Consider the following 27,551-nt stretch of genomic DNA (forward strand, 5'->3'; position numbering starts at 1 on the left):
ACTCTCAGAAACTAAAGTTTCCCCCTTTGCGCCACCCTCCCTTCTCTGAACACAACCAAAACTCATACTTTGGGAGAGCCCCTGTTTTCAGCCGCCCAACGTAAGGAACACTGCCCCATTGAGTGGCGAGCACTAGTCGCGAAGCAGCCACGACAAACCGTGGAAATCGCAGTGGCTCAGCTCATCGGACAGCAGCACAATAATCCAGTGGAAACGCAGATCATCTTGATTTGAGGTGCTCTTCCATGCCGTTTCCCCCCATCCCGCGCCCCCCCCCCCCCACCCCACCCACACACTCCACCCGCCATGGAGGGGGCAAGGCTACTCGCTCTTCTTGCTCGGTTCTGCGGTGGTCAGGACCTTCCTCCTCTGGCGCAGCATGTGGAAATACAGCTGTGGAAACACTGATTCAGAAAGGTTGAGTTGTGAGTGGATTAATATAACATAAGAAATAGAAGCAGGAGTAGGCCATTTGGCCCCTTGAGCCTGCTCCGCCATTTAATACGGTCATGGCTGATCCGATCATGGACTCAGCTCCACTTCCCTGCCCGCTCCCCACAATCCCTTATCGATTAGGAAACTGTCTATTTCTGTCTTAAATCCATTCAATGTCCCAGCTTCCACAGCTCTCTGAGGCAGCGAATTCCACAGATTTACAATCTTCAGAGAGAAAAAATTCCTCCTCATCTCAGATTTAAATGGGCGGCCCCTTATTCTAAGGTTATGCCCCCTAGTTCTAGTCGCCCCTATCAATGGAAACATCCTCTCTACATCCACCTTGTCGAGCCTCCTCATAATCTTATAAATTTCACTAAGATCACCTCTCATTCTTCTGAATTCCAATGAGTAGAGGCCCAACCTACTCAACCTTAAGGAGGGAAGACAACATTTTCAGGAAAGTTTCTTAAAATACTCCAAACATACACTATTTTATTTTGGCTTTTTTCCTTCCCCTACCCCCACAGAACTTTGGGCCTTCATCCCTTGAAGGTATAAATTTACGGCCATCAGAAAAATCTGGACTGGAGAATTTTGGCGATGAGGAAAGATTGGATAGGCTGGGTTCATAGAAAGTTACAGCACGGGAGGTCATTTTGGCCCATCATGTCCGCGCTGGCCGACCAAGAGCCATCCAGCCTAATCCCACTTTCCAGCTCTAGGTCCATAGCCCTGTAGGTTACGGCACTTCAAGTGCACATCCAAGTGATTTTAAAAATGTGGTGAGGGTTTCTGCCTCTACCACCCTTTCAGGCAGTGAGTTCCAGACCCCCAATACCCTCTGGATGAAGAAATTTCCCCTCATATCTCCTCTAAACTTCCCCCAATTACTATAAATCTATGTCCCCTGGTTGTTGACCCCTCTGCCAAGAAAAACAGGACCTTCCTATCCACTTTAACCAGGCACCTAATAATTTTATACACCTCAATCAGGTCTCCTCTCAGCCTCCTCTGTTCCAAAGAAAACAGACCCAGCATCTCCAATCTTTCCTTATAGCCAAAATTCTCCAGTCCGGGCAACATTCCTGTAAATTTCCTCTGCATCCTTTCCAGTGCAATCATGTCCTTCCTGCAATGCAGTGACCAGAACTGCACACAGTACTCCAGCTGCAGCTTAACCAGTGTTTTATACAGTTTAAACATAACCTCCTTGCTCTTGTATTCCATGCCTCGACTAATAAATGCAAGTATTCCATATGCCTTCTTAACCACCTTATCTACTTGGCCTGCTACCTTCAGGGATCTGTGGATCAAGTTGTTTTCTTTAGAACAGAGGAGGCTGAAGGAAGATCTTATTGAGGTGTATAAAATTATGAGGAACCTGGATAGAGTGGATAGGAAGGACCTGTTTCCCTTGGCAGAGTGGTCAACAACCAGGGGACATAGATTTAAAGTAATTGGTAGAAGTTTGAGGGGGGAAATTCCTTCACCCAGAGGGTGGTGGGGGTCTGGAACTCACTGCCTGAAAGGGTGGTAGAGGCAGAAACCCTCACCACATTTAAAAAATACTTGGATGTGCACTTAAAGTGCCGTAACCTACAGGGCTACGGACCAAGAGCTGGAATGTGAGATTAGGCTGGATAGCTCTTGGTCGGCCGGTGTGGACATGCTGGGCCGAAATGGCCTCCTTCCGTGCTGTAAATTTCTATGATTTTATTAAGTCTTTCTTCTCTTTTACTTTGAGAAAAATGTGCAGGGCTATGAGGAAAGAGCAGGGGAGTGAGACTAATTGGATAGTTTTTCCCAAAGAGCTGGCACAGGCACGATGGGCCGAATGGCCTCCTTCTGTGCTGTGGCATTCTATGAAACCAGTTGGCAATTCTACTATATTCAGCCTAATGGATGCTCAGCCATTTTAAACCCCGACACTGAACAGCAGGTATACTTACGTGGAATGTAGGAAATCATGACCAGGATCAGAATTGTGTAATAGTCGAAGGAGATGTTGTATTTGTTTGGCAGGGTCACCGAATACAAGCCCGTCTTCCGAACGTGAGGCAGGGCTGCGTATATGGTCAGCAGCTCCCCCGTGACGCCCATGGGATACAGTATGATAAACAGCGTGTACCTAGGCGGGGCGGGAACCGGAGAGCTTTAGGTCACAGCCTTCAATTGCAAATTTCTCATACTCCTCATTCCCACCATTTCTGGATTAGGGTCTGCACACACACACACACTGCATCCCATTCCCAGGGTTAGGGTCAACACACACTGCATCCCATTCCCAGGGTTAGGATCCACACACACACTGCATCCCATTCCCAGGGTTAGGGTCAACACACACTGCATCCCATTCCCAGGGTTAGGATCCACACACACACTGCATCCCATTCCCAGGGTTAGGGTCAACACACACTGCATCCCATTCCCAGGGTTAGGGTCAACACACACTGCATCCCATTCCCAGGGTTAGGGTCAACACACACTGCATCCCATTCCCAGGGTTAGGGTCAACACACACTACATCCCATTCCCAGGGTTAGGGTCAATACACACTGCATCCCATTCCCAGGGTTAGGGTCAACACACACTGCATCCCATTCCCAGGGTTAGGATCCACACACACACTGCATCCCATTCCCAGGGTTAGGGTCAACACACACTGCATCCCATTCCCAGGGTTAGGGTCAACACACACTGCATCCCATTCCCAGGGTTAGGGTCAACACACACTACATCCCATTCCCAGGGTTAGGGACAACACACACTGCATCCCATTCCCAGGGTTAGGGTCAACACACACTACATCCCATTCCCAGGGTTAGGGTCAACACACACTGCATCCCATTCCCAGGGTTAGGGTCAACACACACTGCATCCCATTCCCAGGGTTAGGGTCAACACACACTGCATCCCATTCCCAGGGTTAGGGTCAACACACACTGCATCCCATTCCCAGGGTTAGGGTCAACACACACTGCAGCCCATTCCCAGGGTTAGGATCCACACACACACTGCATCCCATTCCCAGGGTTAGGGACAACACACACACTGCATCCCATTCCCAGGGTTAGGGACAACACACAACTACATCCCAGTCCCAGGGTTAGTGTCAACACACACTGCATCCCATTCCCAGGGTTAGGATCCACACACATACTGCATCCCATTCCCAAGGTTAGGATCCACACACACTGCATCCCATTCCCAGGATTACATTCCACACACACTGCATCCCATTCCCAGGGTTAGGATCCTCACACACTGCATCCCATTCCCAGGGTTAGGATCCTCACACACTGCATCCCATTCCCAGTGTTACATTCCACACACACTGCATCCCATTCCCAGGGTTAGGATCCTCACATACTGCATCCCATTCCCAGGGTTAGGATCCACACACTCGGCATCCCATTCCCAGGGTTAGGGTCAACACAAACACTACATCCCATTCCCAGGGTTAGGATCCGCACACACTGCATTCCATTCCCAGGGTTAGGATCCACACACACTGCATCCCATTCCCAGGGTTAGGATCCACACAATCCATCACATTCCCAGGGTGAGGATTTGCACACAATCCGTCCCATTCCCAGGGTTAGGATCCACACACACTGCATCCCATTCTCAGGGTTAGGATCCACACAATCCATCACATTCCCAGGGTGAGGATTTGCACACAATCCGTCCCATTCCAGGGTTAGGATCCACACACATCATCACATTCCCGGGGCTAGGATCCACATACACTCACCCCACTCCCAGAGTTAGGGCCGCAGCATGCGGGTCAGGGTTCCCTCGGAGCAACACACAAACTACAAGGCAGCCAGTACACTCGGGCGAGGAAATAGTTGCGTCTGCAGCTTAACGCAATGGAGAGACTGCACCCCATACCTGGCCTACCACCGGATTACAGTTGAAGAATGCGAACTAGGATTCCGAGGCAAAATTAGTTGTTTCAATTCCCTGGGGCGAGCTGCTGGGTGGGCGGGAAAGGAAGATAAAGGGTTGTATCAAATCCTCAGAGAAGTTTGCACACTTAATGGGGTGAAAGTCACTAGTACGAATGCAAAAATGTCTGCATTATTTGTGTGTGGGGGAGGGCCTCCTATCTGCTCTCTCAGGTACACGTGGCAAGATCCCATGGCACTATTTCAAAGAGCAGGGGAGTTCTCCCCGGTGTCCTGGCCAATATTTATCCCTCAATCAGTATCACTAAAAAAACCTTGATCTGGCCATTATCGTGGGAGCTTGCTGTTCGCAAATTATCTGCTGCGTTTCCTATATTACAGTGGATAGGAAGGATCTATTTCCACTAGTAAGAGAGTGCAATAACCAGGGAGCATAGATTTAAAGTAATTGGTTGAAGGATTAGAGGGGAGTTGAGGAGAACTTTATTCACCTGGAGTGTGCTGGGGAGTCTGAAACTCACTGCCTGAAAGGGCGGGAGAGGCAGAAATTCAACCTCAAGTTGCTGAGGCCAGTTTGTTTGATATATTCAAAAGGGAGTTAAATGTGGTGACCCTTACGGCTAAAGGGATCAAGGGGTATAGAGAGAAAGCAGGAATGGGGTACTGAAGTTGCATGATCTGCCATGATCATATTGAATGGTGGTGCAGGCTCGAAGGGCCGAAAGGCCTACTCCTGCACCTATTTTCTATGTTTCTAAACCCTCACATTTAAAAAGCACTTGGATGTGCACTTAAAGTGTCGTAACGTATGGGGTTACGGGCCAAGAGCTGGAAAGTGAGATTAGGCTGGATAGCTCTTGGTCGGCCGGCACGGACACGATGGGCCGAATGGCCTTTTTCTGTGCTGTAAATTTCTATGATTTTATGACAACAGTGACTACGCTTTAAAAATACTTCATTGGCTGCAACGTGCTTTCGGACGTCCTGAGGTTGTGAAAGGTGTTGCAGACATGCAAGTCTTTCTATGTTCCTGTACGGTTTTAGGTTTTGGAACTAGTGGGTAGCGACAGCCTGGGAGCTGATACCTTACAAAATATTTACAGCACAGAAACAGGCCATTCGGCCCACCAGCTTTACGCTCCACACGAGCCCCTTCCTACCCCTGTTCATCTAACCCCATCAACATGTCCTTCTAAGGTAGTCAGTGGACAAACTTGCTCAACCCGAGGGCTTCGCCAGACTGAAAGTAGCACTCCCTCATGGTGAATGGGCGAATTGTATCCACTTCCCTCACTGCCATCGGCAACCCTTTTTAACAGGGATTCTTAGCGTCGTGGAAAATGGCATCTCATTCCATCAGGATCCCGTTTTCAAACTCCATCTTGGTAGAAGCAGAAGTGGAGAAAATGTTTCCACTTGTGGGGGAGGGGGGAAATGGAAACAAAACTAGGAGCCATAAAATAATTATAGTCATTAACAGAGCCAATAGGGATTTCAGGATAAACTTTAGCCAAGAGTAGTTAGAGTGGCTACCACAGGCAGAGGTTGAGGCGAATAGCATCAAAGCATTCAAGGGGAGGCCCGATAAACTCACGAGGGAGAAAGGAATAGAGGGATTTGCTGAGAGGGTGAGATGAAGTACAGAGGGAGGGGGTTTGTGTGGAGCATAAACACCGGCACAGACCAGTTGGGCCGAATGGCCTGTTTCCGTGCTGTGAATTCTATGTCAAGCACTTTGCATGCAATGAATTACTCTGAAGTGCAGCGACTTGGAGGGAAATGACAAGGGTTGAATACCCCACCTCCCACACCCTCACCCCCAACCCCTTACAAAGCACACGGACAATAAGAACGCTCACCCAGCAGTTACTGTTAAACTGCAGCCATGTGAGTAAAGGAATGCGGTCAACGGCTCCGGTTATTTCAACATTCCTCAGTCAACACACAGACGGGTGGCAAATGGTCAGAAGACAAAACGACAGCACTTGTCTCCACACACACACACACACACACACACACACATACACACACACGTACATGAAAATAACTCCCGTCTTACACTATCTCTTGCAGACGGGGGAGTGGGTTATATCCAGTTGGGGTTGGAGGGTGGGGGGCATTTCCCACCCCACCACTTTTTCTAAACAAGTTACAGAGAGCTGCAAAGACAAAGAGAAGAAAGCCAATCTCCGAATGCTTGGAAATAGGCTGCAGGTCGCCAACATGTAAAGAAAGAAACAAAAACCCAGGGCGACACAGCAGGTGGAGACCCTTCATTGGCAAGGGGTCTGCTCCCAGGATGTTAACCCCGTCTCTTGTGTCAGCTGCTGGCAGCAACGTACCCTGTCATTTTTTGTTTTTGTTTTGGGTGCTCGGGCGCCCGTCTACTGGCTGCGCGGCCCATTTGATTTCCCGCACGCGCACGGTTGGTTCCTTGGTAAAACCGGTGAGCGCCCTGCTGTTGGGGCCTACTAATGGGAACATTGGCTGGCAGGCCTGTGACCTTTCAGCAGTTCCTGTCGTTGCCACAGAAGGCAGCAATTTTACTAGACGGAATAAAAAAGACACGAGGTGGGGCAGTGACGGGTGTTACATCCGTTCAGTCCGCAAGGGTGACCCTGAGCTTCCAGTCGCCTGTCACTTTAATTCTCCACTCTACTCCCACTCTGACCTCAGCCCCCTGCACTGTTCCAACGAAGCTCAACACAAGCTCGAGGAACAGCACCTCATCTTTTGTTTAGGCACATTACAGCCTTCTGTACTCAACATTGAGTTCAACAGATTCAGACCTTGACCTCTGCCCGTATTTGGCTCCCTTTCCTCCTTTTTTTTAACCCACTCCCCGATCTTATATATTTTTTAATCTCTGTATCCCATGGCAACTGGTAATTATTCCGCCATTCACACCCTAATCTTTTTCTAACTTCTGCCATTACCATCTCAAGTCAGCCCATCATCCCCGTTTGTCTCTCTAATCTCTCCTGCCTTCCACCCTATCACAGGCCTTCCCTTTTGTTCTCCCCCCCCCTCCCCCCCCCCGCCCCACCCCCACTTTCAGTGCTCCTTAAGAATCTGTTCATTTCGAACATTCGCCAGTTCTGATAAAGGGTCACAGACCCGAAACATTAACTCTGTTTCTCTCTCCACAGATGCTGCCTGACCCGCTGAGATTTCCAGCATTTTCGGTGTTTATTTCAGATTCCAGCGTCCGCGGTATTTTACTTTAGTGTTGTTGTCGCGGGTGTTACATCTGTCAGTCAGAGTTATTAAGGTGGGGGGGGTGGGGGCGGCTCGGAGAATTGGCACAGATGCCCATCCACCGAATCTTTCAAATTTCCCCCTATCCGAGTTCCGGTCCTCTGTTTCAACCCCAAATACACGGCACAAATGTAGAGTAAAAAGGCAAACTTGGAGTAAATACGCACTTGTTTAAAAAAAAAACCTCTGATAAGCTCCAGTTAATGTGATCTTCACGCGTGCGTCAGCGATTTTTTGCTTGCTTCCAGCGCTGCCAACAAAGTAGCCATTCCTGGTGCGTGAGCCCCTCAACAGTCAGTGGGCTATTCGACTCAAGAGGGCGTCACAGCCTGGGCCAAGCCTGTCGCCACCCAAAAGAGGTCATTGGACAGTGATTCGGTGTGTGTGTGTGTGTATATATAGAGCGCGAGGATAGAGGGCGAGGAGTGCGTACTGATGGATTGCCCCCCACTCCCCCCCCAATTGTAGCACCAATTCAGTGCACAGCAAGACTCCGTTATGGGATCTTCCTGGCTCGGTGCCTTGCTCACTGGGAGGGCTGGTGATAGAGTCGTCGAAGAGAATGTAGAAAAGCTCAAAAAAAACCTGGCAGCTTTCACTTGCTGTCATTAACTTGCGGCTTACAATCCACAGGCTGGTCACCTGCTCGCTTGTACGCTTTGGAATTTGTAAGCAGGGTGTTCCTCATCTATGTTACTGTGCCCATCGAGTTCTGCCATGGGCGCCACGTTACATCGCAATACAGGAAGCATTAAACCGAGGCAGGATCGCTCTTCGGCGGGACGTTACCTGGCCCATTTGATCAGGTAGGGCAGGTGGTTCAGGAGGCTGAAGGTATAAAAGGAGTAACGCACGATTTCAGTCAGTGTCCACGCGGCGACGAACAGGAGCACGCTGTCCTCGTTCTGTACCTGAAAAGAGAGCGAGACAAAAACAGCAGCAGCACCGACACTCACCGAGGTTCACTGGCATCCTCGCACAACGTAAGACAGAAGAAACAGGGAGCAGGAGTAGGCCATTTGGCCCCTTGAGCCTGCTCCGACATTCAGTAAGATCATGGAGCCAAAGGTGGGCAGAGGAAATGTTTCAAGGACACCCTCAAAGCCTCCCTTGATAAAGTGCAACATCCCCACTGACACCTGGGAGTCCCTGGCCAAAGACCGCCCTAAGTGGAGGAAGAGCATCCGGGAGGGCGCTGAGCACCTCGAGTCTCATCGCCGAGAGCGTGCAGAAACCAAGCGCAGGCAGCGGAAGGAGCGTGCAGCAAACCAGACTCCCCACCCACCCCTTCCCTCAACGACTACCTGTCCCACCTGTGACAGGGACTGTGGTTCTCGTATTGGACTGTTCAGCCGCCTAAGGACTCATTAAGAGTGGAAGCAAGTCTTCCTCGATTCCGAGGGACTGCCTATGATGATGATGCCACAGTAGTACAGTGCTGGCCTTGCAATTCATGGAATCGTGCAGCACAGAAGGAGACTATTCAGTCCGGGGTCCCTGTGCCAGCTCTTTGAAAGAGCTATTCAGTTAGGCCCACCCCCCCCACCCCCCAAAGCCCTACAAATGTTTCCTTTTCAAGTATTTATTCAATTCACTTTTGAAAGTTACCACTGAATCTGCTCCGCTGTGTGTAAAAAAAAAAATGTCCTCATCTCTTCTCTGGTTCTTTTGACAATGACCTTAAATCTGCGAACTGTGGCGGACCAACCCTCCTGCCTGTGGAAAGACTTTCTCCTGATCTACTCTATCAAAACCCCTCAGAATTCGGAGTTCAAATCTCACTGTGGCAAGTTGTGCAACTGAATTCTGGGGGAAATGAAAGCGACCAAGATTGTCAAATGAAAACACAATTGGTTCACTAATGTCCTCCAGGCAAGAGAACCTGCCAGTCCTGTAATAAACGGTTACCTCGCAATTCAAGCCACGCTGGGAATTAAAGTAGGACGACTTGCATTTATAGAGGCCCTTTAGCAACCTCAACATCCAAATCACTTTACAGATAATTAAGTCTTTTTTAAAGTACAGTCACTGTTATAACGTAGGATATGCAACAGCCAATTTGCGCACAGCAAGCTCCCACAAACAGCAATGTGATAATGATCAGTTAATCTGTTTTTGTTATGTTGATTGAGGGATAAATATTGGCCCAGGGACACCGGGGATAACTCCCCCTGCTCTTCTTCGAAATAGTGCCATGGGATCTTTTACGTCCACCTGAGCGCGCAGGTGGGGCCTCAGTTTAACGTCTCATCCGAAAGACGGCACCTCCGACAGTGCAGCGCTCCCTCAGCACTGCACTGGAGTGTCAGCCTAGATTTTCGTGCTCAAGTCTCGGCAGTGGGACTTGAACCCACAACCTTCTGACTCAGAGGAGAGGGTGCTACCCACCGAGCCACAGCTGACACCTCAATAAATGTACCATTGCCAGCGTCATACACATCCTGAGTCCCAACACCAATTAATTTGTTTTAGCGCACAACAGCACTTCCAACCAGAGATGCATCTTGTTAACGCTTTTAAACAGCTCCTGCAGTTTGATGACAAGGCTGGTGAACGCACTGCCTCACGTCAACTGAGTCATACATCGAAACATAGAAAATAGTGCAGGAGTAGGCCATTCGGCCCTTCGAGCCTGCACCACCATTCAATATGATCATGGCTGATCATGCAACTTCAGTACCCCATTCCTGCTTTCTCTCCATACCCCTTGATCCCTTAAGCCGTAAGGGCCTCATCTAACTCCCTTTTGAATATATCCAACGAACTTGGTCTCAACAACTCTCTGTGGTAGAGAATTCCACAGGTTCACAATTCTCTGAGTGAAGAAGTTTCTCCTCATCTCAGTCCGAGATGGCTTACCCCTTGTCCTTAGACTGTGACCCCTGGTTCTGGACTTCCCCAACATCGGGAACATTCTTCCTGCATCTAACCTGTCCCGTCCAATCCAAGCCAGGAAGCATCTGAGGTCAGGACCTGACCTGTTAACTGGGAAACCAGTAGGGACGTTGCAACAGACTTCAATACCCTCGGGCCATGACAAGGCATGGGGTGGGGTGGGGTGTGGGGGAATGGTAGGGGTATTTGGCCAAGTCCGACACTACTAATCACTATCAGCAGATTCAATAGCAACATTCAGAAGAGAATTGAATACTTAAAGGAAAAAACTTTACAGAGCCATGAAAGAAAGACTTGCATTTATATAACGCTTTTCACGACCACCAGACATCTCAAAGCAGTTTGCAGCCAATTAAGTACTTTTGAAGTGTAGTCACTGTTGTAATGTTGGAAACGCGGCAGCCAATTTGCGCACAGCAAACTCCCACAAACAGCGATGTGATAATGACCAGATAATTTGTTTTTTTTGTTGTGTTGACTGAGGGATAAATATTGAGGGATAAAATAGTGGAAACAAGTCTTCCTCGATTCCGAAGGACTGCCTATGATGATGAAATATTGGCCCAGGACACCAGGGATAACTCCCCCGCTCTTCTTCGAAATAGTGCCGTGGGATTTTTTTACATCCACTTGAGAGAGCAGACGGGGCCTTGGCCCAAAAGACGGCACCTTCAACAGTGCAGCACTCCCTCAGTATTGCAGTGGAGTGTCAGCCTAGATTTGTTTGTGCTGAAGTTCCTGGAGTGGGACTTGAACCCACAACCTTCTGACTCAGAGGCGAGAGTGCTACCCACTGAGCCACAGCTGACACAATGGAGAAAGGGTAGAGGAGTGGGGTTAATTGGAGAGCTCTACCAAAGAGCCTCTGTCTGTGCTGCAACATTCGATGATCAAGCAACACATCCACCTCGGCCATTGGAAAGTGCTTGCACCGGGGTCGTCGGTGCAGGGTTGCTTCCATGGTGGAATAGGCTGCCGGCACAAGGTGTGCCCACCTGTTAAGGGTGGCCACTTGAATGAGGTACCGGGTAACTTCCTCGCCCAGGAAGGAGTCAAGGAACAGGGTGGAGGCGTATCCCTCATTACGAGTGGGAGGGTGACTGAAACACGCGCTGATACGATTACAGTGCTGGACTTTCCCCCTCATGCCTCCCTTACCTGTTTCACGCTGTGCGTAACTGCCCAGGTCAAGAACACCCGCGACATCACCTGGAACCCAGTCAGGACCACGGAGGATGGAACGATTCCTGTGAAACAACAGCAACTTGCATTTGCATAGCGCCTTTAACGTGGTAAAACATCTCAAGGAATTTCACAGGAGCGTTATCAAACAAAATTTGACAGAGCCATGTACGGAGATACGAGGGCAGACAGCCAAAAGTTTGGTGAAAGAGGTAGGTTTTAAGGAAAGACTTAAAAGGAGAGAGGCGAAGATGTTTAGGGCCTCGGCAGCTAAAGGCACGGCCGTCAATGGTGCTATGATTTACTCCGAATGACACACAAAGTTGTCTCATCGTTCCCATTCAAGTTGGCCACTTCAAGAGGCTGCCTGAAAGGGCAGTGGAAGGAGATTCAATTGCAACTTTCAAAAGGGAATTGGATAAATACTTGAAAAAGAAAATTTTCCAGACTCATGGAAAGAACAGGGGGAGTGCGACCAATTGGAGAGCTCTTTCAAAGAGCCAGCATGGGCATGATGGGCTGAATGGCCTCCTCTGTGCTGTATGATTCTATAATACAATTATGCCTCCAAATAAGTTATTAAAAAACAAAAAATACTATTTCGTTTGACAGGCCTACAAGAATCAAGGAGCGTAACTGGTCCAACAAAATGTTTAAAACGCATTCACACTATGTGCTTATCATTGGTAAGAAACAGCTTCAGCTGCATATAGACACTAAAGTGGAGCTGGGTCGTACATTGGGTGCGAGGGTCAGACTCGTCTGCGAGCTGAAGTGGAGCGAGACTCTCGCCGTTTTATTCCAGTTTCACACACCACTTGCACTACAGCCACCACTGACACAACAACTGTAGTGCAATTGCACACTTAATTCCACACTGGTTTGGTGTTGAGACCCAGGGGAGCAGGGGCCGAGAGTATCAAGACATCCCATGATATTTCTGAGGCTTTGAAACTGAGTAGTTCAGGATTGCGAATCCTGACACAAGAATAAAAAGCAAGAAGAATTTAAATGCGACGAACTCACAATGATGGATGGAACTAACAGCGACTGGGCGTGTTAATTGTGATGCTTCTCCCAAACGTTTCTTGTTTTCGTGAATTCTACCATTCGTCACAGTGCGAGATGTCAATGCAGGGAATTAAGCAGTTTCCACTGTTAGCAGGGATCAGTGCTGGGACCTCAACTATTTACAATCTATATTAACAACTTGGAAGAAGGGACTGAGTGTAATGTAGCTAAGTTTGCTGACGATACAAAGATGGGAGGAAAAGCAATGTGTAAGGAGGACATAAAAAACCTGCAAAAGGACATAGACAGGCTAAGTGAGTGGGCAAAAAATTTGGCAGATGGAAGTATAATGTTGGAAAGTGTGAGGTCATGCACTTTGGCAGAAAAAATTGAAGAGCAAGTTATTATTTAAATGGAGAAAAATTGCAAAGTGCTGCAGTACAGCGAGACCTGGGGGTCCTGGTGCATGAAATCACTTGTTGTATGCAGGTACAGCAAGTGATCAGGAAGGCAAATGGAATCTTGGCCTTTATTGCAAAGGGGATGGAGTATAAAAGCAGGAAAATCTTGATAGTTATACAGGGCATTGGTGAGGCCACACCTGGAATACTGTGTGCAGTTTTGGTTTCCATATTTATGCAAGGATATACTTGCTTTGGAGGCAGTTCAGAGAAGATTCACTAGGTTAATTCCGGAGATGAGGGGGTTGACTTATGAGGAAAGGTTGAGTAGGTTGGACCTCTACTCATTGGAATTCAGAAGAATGAGAGGTGATCTTATCGAAACATATAAGATTATGAGGGGGCTTGACAAGGTGGATGCAGAGAGGATGTTTCCACTGATAGGGGAGACTAGAACTAGGGGGCATGATCTTAGAATAAGGGGCCGCCCATTTAAAACTGAGATGAGGAAGAATTTCTTCTCTCAGAGGGTTGTAAATCTATGGAATTCGCTGCCTCAGAGAGCTGTGGAAGCTGGGACATTGAATAAATTTAAGAGTGAAATAGACAGTTTCTTAACCGATAAGGGAATAAGGGGTTATGGGGAGCGGGCAGGGAAGTGGACCCGAGTTCATGATCAGATCAGCCATGATCGTATTTAATGGCGGAGCAGGCTCGAGGGGCCGTATGGCCTACTCTTGCGCCTATTTCTTACGTTCTTAGTGTCAGCATCATCTGCTCCCAGGTCAGGTACATCAAAGCCAGATTACAGGATCAAACCTCCTCCACTCTTCCCCAACAATGTAGCTCAGCCCCCCAACTTCACACACTGCTGCCCGAGTGTCATCTTACGCTTCCTGCACGAGCTGCCCCTGCAGCCTCTCAGCGAGCGTGGAAACCCGCGGCGATTCGCGCGTCAGTGCCCCCGCGGTCGAGACAACCCAAAACTCATTCCGCCAACAAAAACTCGAGAGGCAGCCTTTGCATCTCGTTAAGACGGTTTGAAAGCCAGCTCGAGGGTGAAATCCATGTTCCCTTTAAGCTGCGCGGCCGAGCAGGTCCCGTGCCTGGAGGTCCCGTACAGCCGGCTCACCGGCTTTCGAATGGTAAAATCCCGCATGCGGGAAAATTTGAATGGGCCGTGCACCCGGAAAAAAAATGAAAGGGCACATTTGGCGACAGGCTTGCGAGTGAACCCACTGTACCATGCAGTGCCAGCTCCTTTCTCCCTTCCCCTGAGAGCACGCCTTTAAAATGATTGAATCGGCATATTGCAGATTGAGGGATAAATAATAGCAGGATACCTCCCCTGCTCTTCTTCAAATAGTGCCATTTTATCTTTTAAGTCCATTTGAGAGAGCAGATGGGGCCTCGGTTTAACATCCCATCCGAAAGACGTCTGTGCTTTGTTCTGCGCGGCATGTTTCTTTTAGTGCGCGGTCCCTTTAAATCTCACGCAATGCGCGGCGTTTACAATGGAGAAGCCGGCGAGCGGCCTGCGCGTGTCCTTTCCCGTTACTGCGCAGCCGCGCAGCTTAGAGGGGACATTGGATCTGACCCTCCTATATCTAGGGTGTACCCACCCAACACTGCCTAATGTCTAGCTGTACGTTAGCATAACCCAGCCGTTTAACAATAATCCAAACTGTTGAAAGTTTAAGGGTCCCGGCCTTGGAAATCCTCTTGAGTACAGCAAAGCCAATCACTCCCTCCTGTAAGCCATCAGAGCATCTTGCATGTGAAAGTAAAAAGACTTGCATTTATACGAAGCCTTACACAAAGTGCCTTACAGCCAATGAAGTGCTTTTTGAAGTGCAGTCGTTTTTTAAAAAATGTAGAGCAGATCACGCTATGCATATCTCACTGCGAGCTGGAGGTACACACTTTTATAATAAGGGTGTTATCAACGTGCGAGAGGGAAAGTTTACAGGAAGTGCGACACTTGCAGAAAGTGCCAGCTACATACAAGAATCGCAATGAAATGGTTACCTTGTTCTTGGGGAATAGAGGTGCATACATACCTACAGCACAATGAAGGATCTGGAAGAAACAGAAGAGACAAATATTTAACAGCGCGCTCACAACTGCTTTACCCATTATGATAAACTGAGTTATGGAACGTACAGGACTGCAAGAGTTCAGCTGCTTTACCCCGAGGTCCCAAAAAATCCCATTCACTAAATCACTCACACCACAGTCCCATTCGCTAGATCACTTTCATCACAAAATCTCATTCACTAAATCGCTTACACCACAGTCCCATTCCAAAACAAAATCCCATTCGCTAAATCATTCACACCGCAAAATCCCATTCACTAAATCACTCACACCGCAGTCCCATTCGCTAGATCACTTTCATCGCAAAATCTCATTCACTAAATCACTCACACCGCAGTCCCATTCCAAACAAAATCCCATTCGCTAAATCACTCACACAATTACAAGTCTGTTCTTCTTTTACCACTGATTACTAAAGCAGGTTCAAGGGGACATTCCTTACGTTACTTGCACAATCCAGCAAATATAATTCCGATGGAATTCGCCTCGAAACACAGAGATTGGCAACAATACTCGCCCAATCCCTTCCACAGCCAGTAACCCCAGGAACATTACATGGCCAGGCTTCCCCACAGTCCTAACAATTCACACTGATCGTACTCGCCAGTTAGTGCCAGCAGCAAACAGCTAGTCTCACCTCGAGCACCATCCAACAAGCCTCCCCATCACCCGCGTCGCAGCACTAATACAGCCAACTCCCTCTAACCAGCAACTTGTATTTATATAGCGCCTTTAACGTAATAAAACATCCCAATTTATAACAGCAGTGTTATAAGACAAAACAAATAAATTTGACTCCGAGCCACACAAGAAGAAATGACCAAAAAGCTTTGTTAACGAGATAGATTTTAAGGAGCGTCTTAAAGGAGAGAGATGTAGAGAGACGGAGAGATTTAGGGAGTTCCAGAGCTTGGGGCCCAGGCAACGGAAGGCAAGGCCGCCGATGGTTGACCGATTATAATCAGGGATGTTCAAGAGGGCAAAATTAGAGGAGCGCAGATATCTCAGGGGGTTATAGGGCTGAAGGAGATTACAGAGAGGGAGGGGCGAGGCCATGGAGGGATTTGTAAAGAATAAGAATTTTGAAATCGAGGCGTTGCTTAACCAAGAGCAATGTAGGTCGGGGAGCACAGGGGGTGATGGGAGAGCGGGACTTGGTGCAAGTTAGGACACGGGGCAGCCAAGTTTTGGGTGACCTTAAGTTTACGTAGGGTAGAATGTGAGAGGCCAGCCAGAAGTGCATTAGAATAGTCAAGTCTAGATTAACAAAAGCATGGATGAGGGTTTCAGCAGTTTGGTCACCTTACTTAAGGAAGGATATACTAGCTTTGGAGGGGGTACAGAGACGATTCACTAGGCTGATTCCGGAGATGAGGGGGTTACCTTATGATGATAGGTTGAGTAGACTGGGTCTTTACTCGTTGGAGTTCAGAAGGATGAGGGGTGATCTTATAGAAACATTTAAAATAATGAAAGGGATAGACAAGATAGAGGCAGAGAGGTTGTTTCCACTGGTCGGGGAGACTAGAACTAGGGGGCACAGCCTCAAAATACGGGGGAGCCAATTTAAAACCGAGTTGAGAAGGAATTTCTTCTCCCAGAGGGTTGTGAATCTGTGGAATTCTCTGCCCAAGGAAGCAGTTGAGGCTAGCTCATTGAATGTATTCAAGTCACAGATAGATAGATTTTAACCAAGAAGGGAATTAAGCGTTATGGGGAGCGGGCAGGTAAGTGGAGCTGAGTCCACGGCCAGATCAGCCATGACCTTGTTGAATGGCGGAGCAGGCTCGAGGGGCTGGATGGCCTGCTCCTGTTCCTAATTCTTATGTTCTTATGTTCTTATGTTCTTATGTTCTTATGTTCTTATGTTCTTATGTTCTTATGTTCTTATGTTCTTATGTTCTTATGTGTTGAGGCAGGGGCAGAGACGGGCAATGTTACGAGGATGGAAATAGGTGGTCTTAGTTATGCCGCGGATATGTGGCTGGAAGCTCATTTCGGGGTCAACTATGACACCTAGGTTGCAAAACAGTGTGGTTCAGCCTCAGACAGATGCTAGGGAAAGGGATGGAGTCAGTGGCTAGGGATCGCAGTTTGTGGCAAGCACGTACTAGCAGCTCCAGTACTTGCTAGCGAAAGGTACATTTTGGTTTGAGATTAAATAACGGAGAACAACCACTGTGAAATATGAGCAACTGAGAGTTCTTGTGCCACCTGATGAGGGACAGAAACATTACACAATGTTCTCTTTAAGCTGAGTGGCCGCACTCTGGAGGCCCCGCACAGCCGGCTCACCGACTTTCAAATGGATAAACCGCGCCTGCTCGGAACTTTGATTGGGCCACACAGCCCATTAAAGGGGCAATGTGGCCCAACAATAGAGGAACAAAGGGACCTTGGAGTGCATGTCCACTGTAGAAATATGCAGGCAATGGCAACATAAGATGGGAAGACCCGAGAGTAAGGTTAAGGTGCCTTGAATATAGAAATGAATTACCAATTGAAACTGAAGTTTAGTCAATCCTTCCTCAGCCAGAAACGATTATAAACTAATCATCGGGGCGCAGACAAATGTGTAATCAAAGAGATGGGACAGATTAATGAATAGTATAAACCAGGAGGGGAAACACCACCTAGGCAGCGAGAACCTAGGAACCACCCTTGAAAGAAGCCAGACCTTAAGCTAGGAGCTTAAAGCAGGACACCAGTGGTGGAGATTGATCACCTCCGTTAACGGGTAGTACGAGCACAAGTAGTGAGGCTGATGTGCTATTTTATACATTGTTTGTACTTTAATTCTACTTTGAGAAATAAAGTTGATTTGGCTTAAATGTAACATTTGTCAACAACATTCTTTCAATACCAAATTGTTGCGACTACAGTGACTAAATATCCACTGAGTAAACTGTCTACAAACCTATAGCGAGTCTTGGGCAACGCCACAGATCCCAGGAGGTAGCAGGCCAAGTAGACAAGGTGGTTAAGAAGACATGTGGAATACTTGTCTTTATTAGCCGATGCATAGAATACAAGAGCAGGGAGGTTATGCTTAAACACTAATTAGGCCACAGCTAGAGTACTGCGTGCAGTTCTGGTCACTACATTACAGGAAAGATGATATTGCACTTGTGAGGATACAGAGGAGATTTACGAGGATGTTGCCTGGACTGGAGAATTTTAGCTTTGAGGAAAGATTGCATAGGCTGGGTTTGTTTTCTGGCTGAGGGGAGACCTATTGAGGTGTATAAAATTATGAGGGACCTGGATAGAGTGGATAGGACAGACCTATTTCCCTTAGCAGAGGGATCAACATCCAGGGGGGCATAGATTTAAAGCAATTGGTTTAGAGGGGATTTGAGGGGAAATTTCTTCAGCCAGAAGGTGGTGGGGGTCTGGAACTCACTGTCTGAAAGGGTGGCAGAGGCAGGAACCCTCACCACATTTAAAAATTATTTGGATGTGCACTTGAAGTGCCGTAACCTACAGGGCTGTGGACCGAGAGCTGGAAAGTGAGATTAGGCTAGATAGCTGTGTCGGCCGGCGCAGACACGATGGGCCGAAATGGCCTCCTTCCGTGCTGTAAATTTCTATGATTCTATGAACAAAAAGAATTTGAGGGAACACTGGTTACATGAACCCTGAAAGTTCCAAGATAGCCAGATACAACACCACTGACGTGGCTGTAATGGGGCAGCTCCCCTTACGGGGGGGTGGGGGGGGGGGGGGGCGACAGGCTGTGCCATCATTATCAGTGGCGTGACCACTGCTTACCCGAGTTGCAAAGTCTGCAGTTGTCGGGAGCCAAGTAAAATAAATGTTGCAACCGTGTTGGTGAGATAAGGAGTGTGCGGCCGGAGCAGTGACCAGCGACCAGCGAGGACTGGCCCGATTACAAAGGGCCGTCTGCACCACCCACCTCCAGCAATGCGCCCGTCTGGAAGAACTTCAGCGGCTTCTCGATGGAATAATAGAGCCCGTGGTAAGTGCCCTTCGCCAGGCCAGCTCGAATCAGACCCACCGCTATGACTAGCCACCTGGAAGGTGAAAACAACAGAGCATTTATTACAGAGAAATACGTCAAATTTTACAGCACAGAAACAGGCCATTTGGCCCAACTGGTCTGTGCAGGTGCTTCTGGAATCATAGAATAATTTTCCCACCACTGACTGGCCTGTAATTACTCGGTCTATCCCTTTAAGAAATAGGAGCAGGAGTAGGCCATACGGCCCCTCGAGCCCGCTCCGCCATTCAGTAAATCATGGCTGATCTGATCATGGACTCGGCTCCAATTCCCTACCCGCTCCCCATAACCCTTGACTCCCTTATCGTTCAAAAATCTATCTATCTCCACCTTAAATATATTAAACGACCCAGCCGCCACAGCTCTCTGGGGAGCAGAATTCCAAAAATTCACGACTCTCAGAGAAGAAATTATTCCTCGTCTCCATTTTAAATGGGCGGCCCCTTATTCTGAGACTATGCCCCCTAGTTCTAGATTCCCCCACGAGGGGAAACACTCTCTCAGCATCTACCCTGTCAAACCCCCTCAGAATATCATGGACTCAGCTTCACTTCCCTGTTTTCTCCCTTTTTAAACAACGGTATAATGTTAGCAGTCCTCCAGTCCTCTCGCATCACACCTGTAGCCAGAGAGGATTGGAAAATGATGTTCAGAGCCTCTGCTATTTCCTCTCTTGCTTCCCTTAACAGCCAGGGATACATTTCATTCGGGCTTGGGGATTTATCCACTTTCAAAGCTGCTAAACCCCTTAATACTTCCTCTCTAACTATGTTTATTTCTTCTAATATTTTACACTCCTCCTCCCTGATTGCAACATCTGAATCATCCCTCTCTTCTGTGTAACAGGCGCAAAGTATTTAAAAACCATACCCACGTCTTCCGCCTCCACACACAGATTATCTTTATGGTCTCTCATCGGCCTTATTCTTTCTTAGGTATCCTCTTGCTCTGAACGTATTTATAAAACAGCTTTGTGTTTATGCTCCACACGAGTCTCCTCCCACCCTACTTCATCTCACCCCATCAACATAACCTTCGATTCCTTTCTCCCTCATGTACTTACCTTGCTTCTCCTTAAATGGATTCAGGCTATTCACTTCAAATTTCCTTGTGGTAGCGAATTCCATACTCTAACCACTCGCTGGGTAAAGAAGTTTCTCCTGAATTCCCTATTGGAATGGATGATGTTTTGGTCTCTCCCACAAGTGGAAACATCCTCTCTTCTCTCTGTCTGCTCCATCAAACCCTTGCACAATTTTGGAGGACCTCGATCAGGCCACCCCTCAGGCCTCTCTATTAAGCAGACGCTGTATTGCAACACCATTCGCTCAGTGGCAGCACTGGGGAACCCGAGCAGTTAACAGCAGAATCAAGCTCGCCTCTATTCCACCTCAACGTGCCTTAGGTCCAGCCTCAGAACAGCACCTCCTACTGGCGCAGTGTGACATTTCCGTTACCCACACCACCTATAGCTCCTCTCGACACAATTCCAACAGTTTAATGCCGAGTTGAGGAGAAATTTTTTCACTCAGAGGGTGGTGAACCAGTGGAATTCTCTACCACAGAAGGCTGTGGAGACCCAAGTCAGTGAATATATTTAAGATGTGAGACAGATAGATTTCTAGAAACAAAAGGCATCAATGGCTATGGGGAAAAAGCAGGAATATGGTGTTGAGATAGAGGATCAGCTATGATCATATTGAATGGCGGTGCAGGCTCGAAGGGCCGAATGGCCTACTACTGCTTCTATTTTCTATGTTTCTATGTTGCAACCATTTTCACGACCAACAACTTGCAGTAATACAGCACCTTTACATAGAAAATAGGTGCAGGAGTAGGCCCTTCGGGCCTGCACCACCATTCAATATCATGGCTGATCATTCCCTCAGTACCCCTTTCCTGCTTTCTCTCCATACCCCTTGATCCCCTGAGCCATAAGGGCCATATCTAACTCCCTCTTGAATATATCCAATGAGCTGGCATCAACAACTCTCTGCGGCAGGGAATTCCACAGGTTAACAACTCTCTGAGTGAAGAAGTTTCTCCTCAACTCAGTCCTAAATGGCTTACCCTTTATCCTAAGACTGTGTCCTCTGGTTCTGGACTTCAACATCGGGAACATTTACCCGCATCTAACCTGTCCCGACCCGTCAGAATCTTATACGTTTCTATGCGATCCCCTCTCATCCTTCTAAACTCCAGTGTATAAAGTCCCAGTTGATCTAGTCTCTCCTCATATGTCAGTCCAGCCATCCCGGGAATCAGTCTGGTGAACCTTCGCTGCACTCCCTCAATAGCAAGAACGTCCTTCCTCAGATTAGGAGACCAAAACTGAACACAATATTCCAGGTGAGGCTTCACTAAGGCCCTGTACAACTGCAGTAAGACCTCCCTGCTCCTATACTCAAATCCCCTAGCTATGAAGGCCAACATACCATTTGCCTTCTTCACCGCCTGCTGTACCTGCATGCCAACTTTCAATGACTGATGAATCATGACACCCAGGTCTTGTTGCACCTCCCCTTTTCCTAATCTGTTGTGATTCAGATAATATTCTGTCTTCGCGTTTTTGCCCCCAAAGCGGATAACCTCACATTTATCCACATTATACTGCATCTGCCATGCATTTGCCCACTCACCTAACCTGTCCAAGTCACCCTGCAGCCTCTTAGCGTCCCCCTCACGGCTCACACTGCCACCCAGTTTCGTGTCATCTGCAAACTTGGAGATATTACACTCAATTCCTTCATCTAAATCATTCATGTATATTGTAAAGAGCTGGGATCCCAGCACTGAGCCCTGCGGCACTCCACTAGTCACTGCCTGCCATTCTGAAAAGGACCGTTTCTCCCGACTCTGCTTCCTGTCTGCCAACCAGTTCTCTATCCACGTCAGTATATTACCCCCAATACCATGTGCTTTAATTTTGCACACCAATCTCTTGTGTGGGACCTTGTCAAAAGCCTTTTGAAAGTCCAAATACACCACATCCACTGGTTCTCCCTTGTCCACTCTACTAGTTACATCCTCAAAAAATTCCAGAAGATTTGTCAAGCATGATTTCCCCTTCATAAATCCATGCTGACTTGGACCGATCCTGTCACTGCTTTCCAAATGCGCTACTATTTCATCCTTAATAATTGATTCCAACATTTTCCCCACTACTGATGTCAGGCTAACCGGTCTATAATTACCCGCTTTCTCTCTCCCTCCCTTTTTAAAAAGTGACCTTTAACGTAATGAAAGGTCCCAAGTCACTTCACAGGAGCGTTATCAGTCTATGGGACATGAGCACAACAAAGTCTAGGCTGACACTCCCAGTGCAGTGCTGAGGGAGTGCCGCACTGTCGGAGGTGCCGTCTTTCAGATGAGATGTTAAACCATGGCCCTGTCTGCTCTCCCAGGTGGACATCAAATATTCCATGGCACTATTTCGAAGAAGAGCAGGGGAGTTATCCCCGGTATCCTGGCCAATATTTATCCTTCAATCAACATAACAAAAAAAAGATTATCTGGTCATTGTCACATCGCTGTTTGTGGGAGCTTGCTTGTGCGCAAATTGGCTGCCGCGTTTCCCACATTAAAACAGCGATTACACTTCAAAAGTACTTCATTGGCTGTAAAGCGCTGGGAGACATCGGGTGGTCATGAAAGGCGCTATATAAATATAAGTCTTTCTTTTCTTTTAAAATTGATGCCGAGCCTAAGGACGAGAGATATTAGGACGGTGGTCAAAAAGGTAGGTTTTAAGGAGGGTCTTAAAGGAGGAGAGAGATGCGGAGAGGTTTAGGCAGTGCACTGGGAGCAAATGTAGGTCAGTGAGCAGGACTTAGTGCGAGTTAGGCAGCAGAGCTTTAGATGAGCTTACGTTTGACGCTTGGGGTCTCAGGTGATTGTGAAGGGCGACTTGCTGCCTGTGGTGAGTATTAAACCTCCAAACTGGTGTCTCATGCATGGGAAGGAACACCGACCGGTCGGTGAGCGAATAGAGCTCCATGTTGTTGAGATTACGGCTGACCTTTAACATTGCAAAATGGACTCGAACACAAAAGAGTCAGCATTGTCGAACAGAGGGGCGGGAGCGACACGCTCGTGACCTTTAATCACTGGTATCTCAACAGCAACTTGCATTTGTATAGCGCCTTTAATGTAGTAAAACGTCCCCAAGGCGTTTCACAGGAGCGTAATCGGACACAAGTTAACACCGAGCCAAGTAAGGAGACATCAGGACAGGTGAGCAAAAGCTTGGTTACAGAGGTAGAGAAAGAGAAGTAAAGAGGGGGGAGAGGTTTAGGGAGGGAATTCCAGAGTTTAGTGCCGAGGCAGCTGAAGGCACGGCCACCGATGGTGGAGCGATTAAAATCGGAGATGGGCAAGAGGCCAGAATTGGAGGAGTGCAGAGATCTCGGAGGATTGGAGGTGATTACAGAGATAGGGAGGGGCGAGGCCATGGAGAGATTTGAAAACAAGGATGAGCATTTTAAAATTGAGCCGTTGTCAGACCAGGAGCCAATGTAGGTCAGCGTTTTCTAATTTTAACCCACTTTTAAATCGACAGGACACTTTCTCACAAGGCAGAATCTTCTTTCTGTTCAAGTCCAGGCTGATGGATGAGCTGCAGTCATTAATAATTCCTACAGACCAGGGATTCAGACTTCGATTTGCTGCCGCTCATCAATCCAAATTCGCTTTATGCCCTCTGCATTGTCCCAAGCCCCTTGGTCTTCAGGCCATCCCATGCCCTTCAAACCAGGCCACCAATGGTTGAGCGATTATAATCAAGGATGCTGAAGTGGGCAGAATTAGAGGAGCGCAGATATCTCGGCGGGGGGGAAAGAGAGAGGGGGGGGGGGTTGTGAGGCTGAAGGAGATTACAGAGATAGGGAGGGGCGAGGTCATGGAGGGGTTTGAAAACAAAGATGAGAATTTTGAAATCGAGGCGTTGCTTAATCGGAAGCCAATGTAGGTTGGCGAGCACAGGGCTGATGGGTGAGCGGGACTTGAGAGTTAGGACACGGGCAACTGAATTTTAGATGACCTCAAGTTTATGTAGGGTAGAATGTGGGAGGTCAGCCTGGAGTGCGTTGGAGTAATCCAATCTAGAGGTAACAAAGGCATGGATGAGGGTTTCAGCAGCATACGAGCTGAGGCAGGGGTGGAGACTGGCGATGTTACGGATGTGGAAATAGGCGGTCTTAGTTATGCCGCGGATATGTGGTCAGAAGCTCGTATGACGCCGAGGTTGCGAACAGTCTGGTTCAGCCTCAGTCAGATGCTCGGGAGAGAGATGGAGTCGGTGGCTAGGGAATGGAGTTTGTGGTGGGGCCGAAAGACAATGGCTTCGGTCTTTCCAATATTTAATTGGAGAAAATTTCTGTTCATCCAGTATTGGATGTCAGACAAGCAGTGCGTATATTTAAGAGACCACAAGGTAGGTTTAGAAAGCCTACCTACTTTCCCCTGATGTTCTGCCTTCCCCTCTCCCAGAGTAACGGCTTTCCTCTGGAACTTGCTCGAGTTGCCATTCTTTACGTCGGCACACAGTGGATATTAGCCAGCTATTTGACTGTGGACGACTTCACAGCCGTGTCCAGTTCTGATGTGGTCGGGAGGAGGGTGGTGCTGGAAAATCCAACAGCAAGAACTCTCTGAATTGAAGTGAGATGCAGCTAACACAGCACAGAACCTGGGAGGCAGCTGTGGCTCAGTGGGTAGCACCCTCGCCTCCGAGTCAGAAAGTTGTGGGTTCAAGTCCCACTCCAGAAACTTTAGCATAAACATCAAGGCTGGCACTCCAGTGCAGTGCTGAGGGAATGCTGCACCGTCAGATGTACTGTTCTTTTGGATGAGACGTTAAACCGAGGCCCCGTCTGCCCCCTTAGATGGACGCAACAGATCCCCTGGCACTATTTGGAAGAATTGAAGGTTTATCTCCCAGTGTCCTGGCCAATATGTATCCCTCAACTAACATCACTATAAAACAGATTATCTGGTCATTCATCACACTGCCGATTGTAGGATCTTGCAGTGCACAAATTAGCTGCCGCGTTGACTTCAAAAGTCTTTAATTGCTCGTAAAGCGCTTTGGGACGTCCTGAAGCTGTGAAAGGCGCTATAAAAATGCAAGTTCTTTCTTAGGAGCTCGCTGACCTGTGCGGCTCAAATCTGGAGGGTTTTTCTGGTTTTATTTTAGAAATTGTATGCCTGCCAGCATGCTTAATTGATGTTCTTTGCTGGGACTGATTAAAGGCATTTCATGATTAAAGAGAAGCTGGTGTGCTTTGTGATGGATGGTGGATTTCTTGTGTGTTAAATTGGCCTGGGATTCAGACTAAATTACGCTCTGCATTTCTTCCAGTATCACTGACCTGATCTACAGTGTCCTCACAAAAGTTTCTATTTAGGGAAAGTGCCAAGGGATTACTTCTTGTCCCGCTATCTGTGCTTTCCAGCGCTGTTGCACTGCAGAGTGTCAGAGAAATTTAAAGAAAAAGATAGGCGAGCCATTTTGTGCTGTCGCTTTCTGATCTGGAGCTGAGAACTTACACCAACCTACAACCTTTCCTCAACAGTGGCAATACAACATTAGCTACACTCCCAAGAAGCACTTCATTGGCTGTAAAGCACTTTTGAGAGTCCGGTGGTCGTGAAAGGCGCTATATAAATCCAAGTCTTATTTAATTGGTCTCGAACTGACCTTGAGGTTTACAGCAATTAGTCTATAGCCTTAAAAGGGACACGTGAACTTAAACATGGCTCCAGCATAGCAGCAGAATAATATAATGCACATTACATGGTCTAGTCTTCATAGAAGGTGCTATATAAATGCAAGTCTTTCTTTTTCCCCGGTGTAATGGCCGATATTTATCCCTCAATCAACATCACTAAAACAGACAATCTGGTCATTAACTTGTTGCCGTTTGTTGGAACTTGCTTTGCTGAATTGGCTGCCACGTTTCCTACATTTATTATAAGTGACTACACTTCAAAACTGCTTCATTAGCTGTAAAGCACTTTGGGAGGTCCTAATGTCACAAGAACATAAGAAATATCATGCAAGTCTTTTGTTTTGTTCTTTTAACTGCCTTCAAAAGCCTTGTGCATTTACTGTGCCCCCTCCTGCCCCCTTACTGTTCAGTGTTCACTTTGTGAAGCGCTCCGAGATGTTCTCTCACACGACAACCATATAATTACAAGTAATTGTATTTTGTACAGAAGCTGCAACTGAAAGAGCTATAAATGGCAAGAAATCTTTTGATAATATCGAACATTACTATTCCTTCCCTCCCAGGAAAATAAAAATGTTGCTTTTCGACATAGAGCGCAGGGGAGAACCCTGTAACAATGCAATTGATTTTATCTGTTCTTTCAATGGAAGGACAGACAGTCAACCTACTCTCAGATATCTGCCAGTTGGAGATAAGTGCATTCTCTCCGTCTGTCAATATAAATATGTACCAAGGCCCCAGCTTGACATCGCTCTCCTCCGCGTCAAAGCCTGCCAACTCAGTTCAGCTCACCCCTGTACCATCCGGCAACAGTGGCCTTACTTACACAGCAGTTCATCGGCTTGCAGTCTTGAAGAGTAGGAGCTACATGGGGAACAAAGTTGGTTTTGTTTCACAACACGGTGGGTGCACATATGCAGAGCAAAGTCCATTGCAACCCTATAATGACATTCACCACATAAAATTCACACTTCCTCAATAGTAAAAACATTTAGCCCAATAATGCAAGCCTGGTTTATGTGGATTGGAGGGAGGGGGAAGTAGTCCACCTTCTAATTGCAATGGACTTTGCTGCATTTCATATGTTTCCCCTACCAATAAAAAATAATCTAGCCAGTAAGCAGCTTCCTGCTCCCAATGCAACTGTACCAAGCACTGGCATTCAGTTAGGGACCATCCATAAATAGCAGCCATTCCTGCAAGAGTGGAGAATAAGGAAGGGGTCAAGTGGAATGCAGTTTTTTACACTTGTAATCGTTCTTTTTACAATATGCGCCCCCCTGCACGCTCACGATGTTATTTAAAGGGACGCAAAAGGGCGGGATGGCCTTTGTGCGCTTGCCAAGAGAGCTGGCGATTTGCGGACGGTCCCTGCGCTGAGCGGCCTGACCCACGGTGCGAGCGCTCACCCAGCCGTCATCACCACGTTGTAAATGACCATGTAGGCGGTGGCGATGGGCCCCGGGCCTCCTCTTCTCCTCTGCGCCCCATCGCTGCTCCCGCGTTTCTGCTCCAGCCCGCTGCCCGCCGCCGCCATGGTGATCAGCCGAGCTCGACACTGAGCTCTGGCTCCGCCTCCTGCCTGCCCGCCCGCCGACCCCGGCCTCAC

General features: G+C 47.9%; 1 protein-coding gene across 1 annotated transcript; it reads right to left on the reverse strand.

Moving 5' to 3' along the window:
- Positions 1 to 288: 288 nt before the first annotated feature.
- hacd2 (3-hydroxyacyl-CoA dehydratase 2) lies at positions 289 to 27,551 on the reverse strand. Its single transcript, XM_070875265.1, has 7 exons — positions 27,352 to 27,551; positions 19,110 to 19,227; positions 15,157 to 15,175; positions 11,661 to 11,749; positions 8,397 to 8,518; positions 2,388 to 2,566; positions 289 to 404 (listed from the first exon to the last, which is right to left on the reverse strand). Exons 1-7 carry the CDS (start codon positions 27,477 to 27,479, stop codon positions 322 to 324), a joined length of 738 nt encoding a protein of 245 aa, XP_070731366.1. The 5' UTR covers positions 27,480 to 27,551; the 3' UTR covers positions 289 to 321.

Source organism: Pristiophorus japonicus, chromosome 3, assembly GCF_044704955.1.
Source record: "Pristiophorus japonicus isolate sPriJap1 chromosome 3, sPriJap1.hap1, whole genome shotgun sequence".
In the NCBI taxonomy this organism is placed as follows: domain Eukaryota; kingdom Metazoa; phylum Chordata; class Chondrichthyes; family Pristiophoridae; genus Pristiophorus; species Pristiophorus japonicus.

Excerpts from the sequence above, each read along its gene's own strand:
- hacd2 (XM_070875265.1), bottom strand. The coding sequence starts at position 27,479 with ATGGCGGCGGCGGGCAGCGGGCTGGAGCAGAAACGCGGGAGCAGCGAT. Across the intron at positions 8,519-11,660 it reads TTACGCACAGCGTGAAACAG|GTACAGAACGAGGACAGCGT; the intron begins GTAAGGGAGGCA and ends CTCTCTTTTCAG. Across the intron at positions 2,567-8,396 it reads TACCTGATCAAATGGGCCAG|GTACACGCTGTTTATCATAC; the intron begins GTAACGTCCCGC and ends CGCCCCGCCTAG.